At 46.3% G+C, this 12115-nt stretch overlaps 1 protein-coding gene across 1 annotated transcript; it reads right to left on the minus strand.

Moving 5' to 3' along the window:
- Positions 1-483: 483 nt before the first annotated feature.
- On the minus strand, positions 484-3059 carry INS (insulin; the record flags this gene model as incomplete). The annotated part of the gene is made up of 2 exons (XM_083864233.1): positions 484-620; positions 2873-3059. 2 exons carry the CDS (start codon positions 3057-3059, stop codon positions 484-486), a joined length of 324 nt encoding a protein of 107 aa, XP_083720359.1.
- Positions 3060-12115: the final 9056 nt, after the last annotated feature.

Here is a 12115-nt window from a genome sequence, read left to right on the forward strand (position 1 = left end):
TGACATAATTCTTTGCTTAATCTTTACTGTTTCCATTATGTAGCTGAGGAAGTTCAGTCTCCAGCTGCCTGGCTATATTTGGGCTGTGAACTGCAGGAAGTTGATCAGCATGACATTGTTACAGATGTAATGTTTCCCTAGCAAGAGAAGTTTTGTTCGAACCTCTCTCCCTTCTCCTTCTCCAAGTGCTGGGGGTGCAGGATGCTCCATATATCTGCTCCAAAGCTGTGTAATACCCCTCCCCTCCCTCACTCCCATGCAATTAACTTGTGTGGCAGAAGGATAATCTGAAGTGATGGCTGAAAACTGCCTCACCCAAGCATGGACACTGACACTCTAAAGCAGACAAAAAGATGTCAACACATGAACCAGCACAGTCCTTCCAATAGATCCACAAGATTTATTCAATTGCTTTGAAGGTGCAGTAGCATAAGTGCATGTTTCTGCCCACAGCCCATGAGCTCCCCAGCCCCAGCCCTGCTGCTAATTGCAGTAGTTTTCCAGCTGGTAGAGAGAGCAGGTGTTGTGGCAGCATTGCTCAACGATCCCTCTCTTCACTTTCTCAAACTCCTCCTGCTGGAAGGGCAGCTCTCCCAGCTCTCCATGCAAGGGACCGCTCACTGCCAGGGAAGAAGAAGAAGAGAAGTTGTGGGACATCACACAGCATCAGCCCTGGCTCTTGAGCCCTGCAGACACCCCCTTAGCAGGCACCAGATTTTTGATCCAGAGTTGGTTGGAAAATGGGAAGGAAGTTGCACAGGTTTCCCCCAGGATGATGCTGCTTGTAGCACCTTCAGGCTCCCTGTTTCCTCTCCCAAAATAATCCTGTGGTGTTCAGAAGATGCCAAGCTGAGTGGCTGTCAGCAGTGTGATGGATAAAAGGATACAGGGGCTTTATTGGGGAAGCTGTGTGGAGAAGAAGAGAAATCCTGCACCCTCCCTGGGGTCAGCAACCAGTAAGTGAGATGATAAAATGGGATTGTCTGCTCTGTAGAGCAGAGTTTGCAACTGCAGAGCCCTTTAGGCAATTACCCAGTCTGCTCGGAGCCTGGGCAGACAACTGGGGACAGTCCAGTTCTGAGGCTGGGTGCATTTCCCAGCTGTTCCTGAACAGCCTGATTCAGTTGGCTGCCTGGATATAGCCCCAAGCTGACAGCAAAAGCATTTGTGTGTGTCTGTGTTCACAGCTGGGGGCAGGTTTTTAGAAGCAATAATAAATTAGGGTATTTGGACACAGATAACGCTCAACAGAATATCTTATTTGCTGGTGAGAACTTGAAAACTTGTGCATAGATCTGTTCAGGTTTTAGTTGCCCAATGAAAATATGGAAAATGGTAAATAAATCAGTGAGTTTTTCCTGCAAGAAGAAAACAGCCCTTAACAACAAAGAGAAAATGCCTGGAAAGTGAGAATGAGATGTGGTTTCTAGGGCAATACAAGTACAGTACGAGATGCAAAATCCCCAAGCTCCCAAAGCATGAGGCAATGAACAAGGCACAAGAGTAACACAAAATCATTATTCTAGTGTGCTAGAAGGGAAATTTGGGAAAAATTTTGTCCAATTTAAAGTAGAAGAGGAAATAGCTAGTCAATGTTTTGTGATTTACTTGTCTTCATCCTTCAAGCCAGCTGTGAGCAGACTGTAAACAAAACCATATTGTGTGACAAAGAGGTGGTGGCTCAGGAAAAACTCCTGAAAAGAAAGAATCCTCAATAGAAAGATAGAAAAAAGTAGAAAATTCTCAAATATTTTCATTTTGATTGGCATAATTAAAATTCTTTATACAGTATTTAGGTAATAATGAAACCTCCAACCCATTTGTGGTGGTCTCCAGAAATGAATAATCAGAGAATGGAGAAAATGACATCCCAAACAAATCATGGCAAACCCTCTGCTAGGGCATTTTCTTGTTTCACCTTACAAAGACCACTAAGGCTGTTTCACAGGATGGTTACATACACAGGAGAGGGAATTAGATATGAATGAAAACAGTAAGTGATGGGAAGAGAGATGGTGGGAGAGATGTATTGTAGTCAGGGGATGGTAGGTAAAGGTCCATCTTGAAATAAGAGGATTGAAATGGATGCAATTTGGACCAGGGGTCTCTTCTTCATCTATTCACAATCTTGATTAGAAGCTTGGAAGACAGAATGTTCAATGTGCTTCTCCAGGCCTCACCAGTCAGCAAGGATGTGGATAGATGCAGAATTACATGTTTAGAGATCTAGAACATATGACCTAAGAAGGCAGTAAGGTTGTGTAGCTAAGGAGAGGCCAAAACTAGACATGGGAACAATGCTGGAATATTTTGAAAAGCAATCATAAAGATGAAAGGACTAGTCTCTTCCCCATGTCCACTATTGAGAAGACAAAAAATAATTTACAGCAAGGGATGTTCAGGTTAGATATTGGGAAGAAGCACTCAGGAAGAAGGTCAGTTAAGCTTGGGAATGGGCAGCTCCAGAAGGCTGAAGAAGCTTTCTTTCTGGAGGTTTTTATGAACATACCAGACAAACATGGCTAAGAAATACAATGGGGACAACCAGTCCTGTCTTGGGGCAGAAAGAGGCTTCTTGAGTCCCTCCCACATTTATTTTCCCACCCCAGGCTGGAGGAACAGCTACACAAAAAAAGAGATGAGTTTGAGCGTTCAAGCACAATTCCTTTTGCCTCATAAATCCTCTCTCCCTGCCACCCCTCCCGTCTGCCTTTTCAACCTGAAGAGCTTTTCACTGAGAGTGTGATGGTTGGTATGCCAAAGGTATTCCTGGCATTCCCCGTGAAGGACATTCCTGGTGTCACTGTCAAAGACCAGAGGTTGCCGCATCTCTCACCACACAGAACACGACTTCACCATCAGCCCCACTCACCCAGAGGCTGCTCAACATCCCGCCGGGCCTTGGGCTGGTAGAAGAAGCCCCGCTCCCCACAGACCAGGTACAGAGCCTCCACCAGGTGGGAGCCGCAGAGGTGCTGGTTGACAGCCCCGTGGCTGCTCCCGGGGCCGGAGAGGGCCAGGAGGGCCAGCAGGGGCAGCGACCGGATCCACAGAGCCATGGCAGGCAGGTGGAGGCCTAGGAGACACAGGGAAGTCTAGGAGGTAGAAAAAAGGTTGTAATCAAGCGTCTTATGCCTTTCAGCTCCTCTGGCATGGAAACGAGACCAAAGTAGGAGATGGACGTTCTAGTTTGAGAAGGAAGGAGAGCTTTCTGCCACCAGGATTTACATGTGACAGTAAATGACTGCTCACTATAACCATGAATCCATCTCCATGCTCCTTCAGTCTCAGGCTCCCTGTTGTCTTGCCTCAAAAGGCTGGCAGAGCCATCCCACCAAGCCCTATAGTGTACATGCCCTTGAGACCCCTTCAGAGCAAAAAACCCTCTCTGCCCATTCAGAAGGGGCTGTAGTGTGTGACGATGGCCCAAACCCAGCACAATGTCCTCAAAGATGTGAAGAGGCCTCATTTTCTTGGGTCAATGAGCCACGCTTGTCCTGATTCCTTCATCAACTTAAGAAGACAGGTCTGCACAACAGATAGAAAGTGAAAGGGAGGCAATCCAACTTACCCAAGAGATGGCAGCAGGAGGTGGAGAGACGTTCACTCTGAGGGATGAAGGTGGTTGGTAGTAATGTCCCCATTCTCTCTTTCCCATATTTATATGCTTCATGTTAGCCTAAGTGACACAAGAGCTGCCAAGAGCCCCTCCTCCTTGATGACACTCCAGCCAAAATTTTTGCTACTTGTGCAAATTAATTTCCCTCTGCGTAGCATCAACAGGTCTTTATGCAAGTTAAGATAGAAGCAACTGTTTGCAGTTTCCATCTCATTTAGTCTGCTCTCTTCGCTTCCCCGAAGCTCTGTCCTAAGCCATCAGTGACCCTTTTAGCAGGAGATAATGGTGCTATTACAGCTGCAATGACTACTAATGACACTAATGCTGGATATAGGCACTGTTGGCATTGAGGTGGTTCAACAGCTGTTTCTAAAATGTAAAATTAAAAGCAAACATGTTAATCTGTTTGATTTATATCACCTTGGAAAGTATGCAGCAATGGGACCAAGTGGTTGGTGAAATCATGCTACTGTCAGGTGTTAGGAGAAGGAAAACACATTATTGTGCTCAGGCTCACTGGCCACGCGGTGCACAGCAAGAGACACGTGCTCACAGCTTGGGCAGGGAGAGGAATAACATCTGCATTTTGCAGGAGACCTTGGGTGGTCGTTTTGGCTCAGCACAGGGCCAGAGTTTGAGCATTTGAAATTGTGTCTGTGAAAAAAAAAATAAGGCTTTTCCCCTACTGCCACTGAAAGACAGGTTCCCTTCTTCACCTGCCCCTTCAAATTCCTGTTTGGGATTAAGCAGAATAAAGGCTCAGTCTCTGCCATTTACAGGTGGGAGCACTGAGTATCTCAGCTCTTCTCTCTGGGGCTCTGTCCAAAATGGTGTCTTCACCACCAAGAAACATTTCTGCTAAATCGCAGTGAAAACCTGGAGATAGCTGATAATCTCCATTCTGGATGGTCAGTTTGCTTTTAAAATTAGATAGATGGCGGGTCAGCAGTGTTTCCTGGCTTTTATGGGTCTGGTTTTGGCAATGGATCTAGCTCTTGCTCTTTTTCCCAACATTATCCAATTCCAATTTTTTAGTACCTTTGTGCTCAACTTTTCTGCCACCAATAACGAGCTTATACTTTTCTCTGCTTAAAATATACTTTTTTTTTTTTCTCCTTTTACTTTTTTTCCTGCCTGAAAAGGCCCCTTTTAAATGCTGGGGGTGAGATCATCTTCAAACTTCCCATTGCTCCAACTTTTGAGACTGCAAGTGCTCAAGACCAATGAGTAGGAGACATTTTCATCTGTTCGAACTGTCTTGCCTATTTAACTTAGAATAATCCTGATTTTCCATACCCAGGACAAATCAGAAGGAAGTTCACTGAAATCAGTGCAAGGCCTTGAGGTTTGAACCCAGCCTTTGATTGTTCTGAATAGTCAAAGCAATTCCATCCATCAGCCTTTGGGAGGTAGGAAGTGCCGTATGCCCCTCTCACAGCTTTGAGTGTGAAGTATCATATGTTTGCTAAATGACTGTGATTGCAAAAAGGCACCTGAGAAGCGCTAAATCTCTGATGAGCACACAGGGATGGGACCCATTTGCTCAAACGGATGCAAGACAAGGTTATCAGTTACATCCCCTGCCATGTAGGTCTTTCAGCCCCCTGCTAATAAATCCAAGTTGTGATGCTGAACTACAGTTAATAGCATTTCTGCACAATGTGTAACACTATCTCTGCCTCTCTTCCCCTCAAAAAAGATATTGGATGCACTTGGATGACCTAGTGGTATACCCATGGAGAGAAGCTCAGGTTTCAGCAAGATAGGAGTTCAGAGAATTCACTTACTGAGACCTTCTTACTACTGGGTAAAGGTGGGGAATTAGCAGCTAGATAGGATAAAACCTGGCATTTTACCCCAACAGAAGTAGGTTGCCAAATCCAGCAGCAGAAGCCTTGTGTGACTCATGCTTCCTCTGGAGCAGGGACCTTGCACCTGGAATCTCACACAAAGAGGACAACCCTCAGAATTGTCCTCCAGATCCCCTTGGCAATCATTTGCCTGCAGTAATCACACTGCTCGAGGTTCAAGGGACCTCACTCAAGTGATTGCCTTGGAAAGGCTCCTCAGCAGGGAGCTCCCCAGGTTAATCACATGCTGAGATTTGCCATTTAGGGCTTTCCTGCTTACACTTTTGAATGTTACCTGAGCTCATCTGAACTCAAGTTTTATTGACAGAGGGACTTTGTAAAGGAGGCTCCTCCATCCACTATTGTCTCCCTTCTAGGCAGCTTCCCTGCCAGTTTCTCCCCTTCCCTGAGGCTTACACCACTGATGTCACAAAAAAAGCTGCTTTATTTTGCTTTGAGAGTGCCATGTTCTTAGCTTGTTTCTTCCCTTACTCTTGAGTAAACCAAATCCTGGGGGTAGCTTCAAAAAGCTCGTGGCATTCCTGCAGCATGCCGCAGCAGGGGAAGGGCTGACTGTACCCGAGCGTTCAGGAATTCCTCTTGGCTCACTGCAGTTTGGGTACAGAAATAAGCCAGAAGATTTATTGGAAGGAAAAAAGATATCACGCTGGCTCAATGTTCAGCACAGGCCAATTTTTTTTTTCAAAAGTTTCCTACTATGATTTTTTTCCCCTTCCAAAATATGATCACTTTGATTATTTATTGGAAAACGTATTTTCTTACCATAAATGGTACTCTGGAATATGAAAAATGCTAGCAGTCATATAAATGGATATAAAATGGATACAAACTGCGGAAAGTTTTGTCTTAGAGGGAAAACTCCCATGTCAGCAGTGAACTGAGAGAGGGGGCCAACAGGGGAGCCCATTTCTAGATGGAAAAGCTTATTCCACAGAAAAAATCTCTGCTTACTCTTTCCAGGCTGGGCTTCCCTGTGATTTTCATGTCATTAGGCAGTGATGAGCCAAGCACCCATCCATTGTTTCAGCTATGCATGCCTCCTGTGATCCCCCAGATCCTCAGGTCCACATAGGGCTCACTTGGCTGAAGGGTGGGAGTGGGCTGCTCCTGCCTTTGAGCGAAAGCACCTCCCGATGTGACTCAAAACCACCTCCCTTCCTCACATCCCCCCCAAAGCCTGAGCAGTTGCATCAGTGGGAACAAGGTTTAGGCAATCCCCAGTGTCATGTAATCGAGTTTTACAGTCCGCTGCCAGCACAATAAAATCTTTACTACTGTACATGTCTTGCATTTTCAAACACTGTCCTGAAAAAATAACAAGCCTACTACAGGGGAACTAGTTAACAAGTTTGTGCAAGTTTTAGTGACAGCAAAGGTCAGGACTGGAGGCAAGCAAGTTCTCAGCACCCAGGGACCCCAAAATGCCACCCACATCCCCCTTGCTGCTCTAATGTTCTGTGGTTGCTGCCACTGTCCTTCCCATGCCTGTGTGTGCATTGTCCCAGGGGAGAGCAGGGATCCACACAGGAGTGACCATGACTTCTCTTCCCTGTGGGGTAAATTCAGTGGCTTTTGAAGCAAATAACCCCAATGCTCATCTGTGCTGTGCCAGCAGCCTGCTGGAACACAGCCCCAATCACCCTGAGGGGTCTGCATTCCCAAGAGCAGGTTTTGGGGGTGACCAGCATCCTCGGTGCTCCCTGTTTCCACATGGTTTCCATCTGCTTTGTTCCCACTAACGTGTCCAGGTACATGCACAGTGGCACTGGTGTGAGATGAAGGGCAGAGAGGTGAACCTGGCATTGGGGAGGGGGATTAATCCTGAGAATACTTGCAAAGATGCCTGCAGAGGTATGTGGCCTTGGGGAGAGAAGGGGCTGCTATAGCAAAGGGTGAGGCTTTGGCTTATCTGGAGTCACACAATAAGAGATGCCCTTGCTTCAGAGGGGGCATTGTGCAAACAGAGCAGAGGATGCTCAGTGTGATACAAGTAATCTCTTATAGCTGCTTCCATAAACTAATCCAGGCTGCAGGGCATGTGAGCCACTCCCATTGCCCCACCAGACTCAAGCAAGATGCTCCTGACGGACTTTGGACTTCACAGTTTTCCAGGCTCTTCCAGGCCAGGGACATTATCCTGCTGCTTAGAGCACAAAGGATGGGTTTATAAAACAGCAGAGGGTATCCCAAAGCTCAGTGTAACCAGCCAGGTCTGACTCATCAGCTCCCATCAGCTCTGGGTTGGCTGAGAAGAGCAGAGAGGGCTGTGAGTACAGGCACACCCCTGGAGATGCAGCTCACCAGCAGAAGATGCTCCAGGGAGCAATTCCAAAGAGCCAGTAGTTTTCCTTAGAGAGCAAGAGAGGCTTCCAGGTGTGTTGCAGCTCTGAGAACAGCCTCCTGAGGCTCAAACCCTCTGGCCACCCTTCCTGGGTACATAATGCCTCTCACCTTTGACAAGCCCAGCTCACCAGGGACCACAGAATGTGCGAATTAGTTTGGCTGCACCTTGCTTGAGTCTCCCTGGCCTCTGCAGGCTCAAACTTCTCCACAAGTGCAGCTACCCAAGTGAGCTCAACCAAATTTAATGATCTCCAGCGTAAAGCTCCCAAAATCTTTCCCATCCACTTTGGGAAGAGCATATGCAAGGTTATAAATAGAGATGGAAAAAACAGCTATGCTTCTTTTAACCCTATGAAAATATTAACAGCCACATGTTTTTTTAGAAGGTAAAGAAGAAAATAGCACCTAAGAGCTGTTATTAGTTCCTAGAAACAGCTATTAGCAGACACAGCAGAACAAATTAGTTTGTTTATCAATGAGGAGAAGATTAAATCTGTGGCTATTAATGGCCCAAAAGTAATCCTTGGTGGAGATGGAGAAACATTAGAAGAGGTGATGACACCCTGCCAGAGGACAAGTACTGAGAAACAAAAGTAACAAATAACTTCCACTGAGTGGAGGAGCACTGGCAAAGTAGCCTGATCAGCACCAATCTAAAAATACCCATTTTCAGCACTGATACCATGTCTGTCCTTTGTGTTGTCGAGTCCATGGGAACAGAGAGGATCTTGACCCAGTCCTCAGGAAGCAGCTATGAGAGAGGCCCTGAGTCTGTCAGGGTGTTTTCTCATGTCCAAAATTGTAGGCACTAAAGTCTCATAGTGCCAGCACCATGGTTTCCACAGCAAGTGGCATCACAGGTACCCCTTGGACGTGGAGAAGTCTTTGGTAAAATAGAGGAGAGGATGACCTGGTCCTTGGTCACAGTTCTGGAAAGGATGGGCAGACACAGCAGAAAGTGCTGGGTGCTAAAACTGGGTGCTATAAGAGGTCAAACCAGCTAGCAGGTAAGGAGGGACGTGCCAAAAAACAAAAGAATGTTTTTTACTGGCTCACACTGGATCTGTCCCAGCTGTAAAGTGGTCTCATGGGTTGAAAACAAACCATTGTGTCACATACTTCTGTGTTTTTCACCACTGCACATTGACTTAAAACTCCATTGTTCTCCATGACTTCTGGAGATGCTGCTTGCTCCTTCACCTTCATAGGGTATACCTTGAGCTTCAGCACTTCAGGTTCCTCCAGGGTTGGGGCCTGAGACAGGAGCTGTGATTTTTTTCCTCCTTCCCCCTCAGCCCTACAGCATCATCCATGTGGCATTTGGTGTTTTGCTGACTGGCACAGCTCAATGTCAAACCACCTTTCCCAACTCTGCATCTGGCAGTGTAAAGGAACCCAGCTCACCATTGCTCTTGTGAGCTGTGGTTGCTCCCAGGCATCCATCTTCCTGGCATTGTCATTCCCTGCTCCCAGGATGCTCTGCTGGGGCCAGGAGATGCTGAAGACTTGCAGAAGGGCTGCCCCTTTTTCTGCTTGTGGTCAGCCGGACCCCACTGAAGAGTGTTCTGATCTTCCCTGCCAGGGAACAGGAACTCCCAGGTCTGATACCATTAATTATCGCCGGGTAAGTGGATTGTTTTGAGCACTTAAAGCTACTTTAGGGATTTGGATGCACGTCGGTAACTAGCCCATAGGCTTTCCTATGGGTTCCTAGACAAGGAGGTGTAAATCCTGCTGATAAGGCTTGTTAGTGATAGGGGGCTGGGGAGGGGAAGAAGGGGGGCTGTTTGGAGCCAGGCACAGGGATCTCCAGGGCCGGGAGGGTTAAGCCCACTGCTGCAGCCCCCTCCTCCTGCTGGAGAGCCCCTGGCTGGGGGGAGGCACTGGGGTGCTGCGGGCAGTTGGGGTCAGGCTGATTTACAGCAGCAGAGGAACCGGGGCTGTTAATTCAAAGTTGCCGCTTATCGTTGTTTAGAGAGCAAGCTCCGATCTGTTGGTTAGCGATTTGGCCTTTGCTGTAAATAGAGGGGCCCCGTGCTTTGCTCTGACATTTTTGTCTTATTATCTTGTCTCAGCCTCTGAGGGAGGTGGGAGAGTTATTTAAGGCTGACCTTAGTGGAAGGAAAATGAACAACTCCCTTACCCCACCCTGTTATTCTCTCACAGTCCTGGGTAACAACTGTTGCATTGAAGTATCTGTGCGAGATACTTAATCCTCCACCATCCCTGAAAATATTTTGTAGATCAACTCACCCTGCTGTGCCCAGGGAAAATAATCACAAAGACACCAAGTAGAAGTAATGTCAGGAGTAAAAAAAAAAAAAAAAAAAAAAAAAAAAATTCTGTCATTATTCCTCCAGAAAAATCAATGAGGATGGGCCTTTAATCCATCAGAGAATGGAGTTCACCACTTAGCCTGTTCAATCTTGCATTGCTCTGGTTCAGGTTTAATTCAAATCTTTGTATCATGAGTTTGAAAAGCAATTGCTTCATCCCGAGCAACTAAAGATAAACCTCTGAACATAATATACAGAAACACATATACAGTGGCTGGTTGGAGCTGGAGAGAGTATTTTGGATTTGGGAAAGTTTAGAATGAGACCTAAACCCTCTACAGCTCTGGAGTAGAGCATTCGAGGGATGCACAAGAAGTCAGTGTGGGTCCCATCCATCCCTGTTGGGGTGTGTATGGTTTTTGGGAGGTTTGCTGTGTACAAAAGTAAATATATGCATGTGCTACAGCAGCCCCTGAGTGATTCACACCTTACACAAGATGTTCAAAGTGAATTGGTAAATAGACACAGGAAGAAATCCTCGTCCATTTGGAGCACAGCACTTGCTAGACTGAAAAACATCTAATCTCCAAACGCTTGTTTTATTGACCTGTCACCGCCAGCCCCACCAGCTGCACAATGAGAGTTCTGCAAGGCTACAGTAGCACATCTGGGGTGCAGACACGTGGGGTTTTTCAATCCCTTACCTAATCTTTGAAAACATCTCTATTCAGTTAAAAATGACAAAACCAGAACAAAACAAAACAAAACAAAAAATCACCATCCAAATCCCCTCCTGATCAGTTTTCAAGGCGTTTCAGATATTTTCTGCTTTCAGCTGTGCCAGAAAAATGTCCAAAGATCATCTTTCCACCTAGAAAACCTAGTGTTCTTCCAAACATTGTAATGAACAAGTGCTGGAAAACTGAAAACAAATTCCTGTCAGTGGAAAGTGCAGTACCCATTCTGGTCCCTGGGGAAAAAAAAACCCAGTCTGATTTGAGCTGGATTAGCAGCACGAATGACAGCTCAGGTCAGCCGCAGCCTTATCCGAATCAATTCCCCTCTCCGGGGAGGTGGTGCGTGTGTGCGCGCATACCTGCGGCTATAGGATTTGTAAATAATTGAGTTCTTCTGATCCCCACCACCACAGCACAAGAAGAAAGATTTGGTCCTGAGGGGGCTGACAGAGGTTCAAGCCCCAGATCTGCCACTTAGACGCTTCTTCCCAAAGCTGTTTAGGCATGTAATTACTTTTCCGGCTCTGTGCCTGGTCTGAGTCTCTGATTCTCTGCCTCCTTTTATCTGTCAGCTTTTTACAGGGACAAGAGTACTCCTCTACCTCCCAAGCATGTAATGAAGATGAATTCATTACAGCTGTAACACTTTAACGAGCACTGTGAAGATACAGGGTATCCTTACAAGTCCTAAATTAGGAAACTCCCTCTCAGAGTGTGCTGGGGTGCCTGGATGCAGGACCCAGATCTGTGCCAGCAATACATTAATCCACCTCTGTGCATGATTCTGGAAGGGATTTTAACAAGAGAAAGGGTCTGGCTTTCATGTAAAAGCCAAGCTTGCAGCAGTGACTGGAATTAGTTTCCTTTAACATGAGGATAACTCTGGAGTAGGAAAAACTTATGTGATTGGGCATATCTTCTGCTCTCTGGACATGCATCCTGATTCCTGGGCATCCTGTATCCCATCCACTTGAATGCAGCAGACACAGAAATAGTGAGAAATGCTGGGAGAAAATGTATTTAGTGAAGCAAAATCCCCTGGTGTTTTACTGTTTAAAAGAGACCTCCCAACTACTGTTTCATGAATAATTGTGCAATTGGTAATATCCTGCCAAAGAAAGGCTTAGATCATCTCGTCTGCAAAGCATTTTCCACCTCCAAATAAACATTTTGCACGAGCACAAGTTGCAGGTCTTCCACCATAACGTGTCCCAGGCTGGATTTTGCATGCAGCCTGCAGGCAAGGCAGCCGACCTGAATCTGGACAGC

This window comes from Zosterops lateralis (assembly GCF_965231275.1).
Source record: "Zosterops lateralis genome assembly, chromosome: 6".
NCBI classification, from domain to species: domain Eukaryota; kingdom Metazoa; phylum Chordata; class Aves; order Passeriformes; family Zosteropidae; genus Zosterops; species Zosterops lateralis.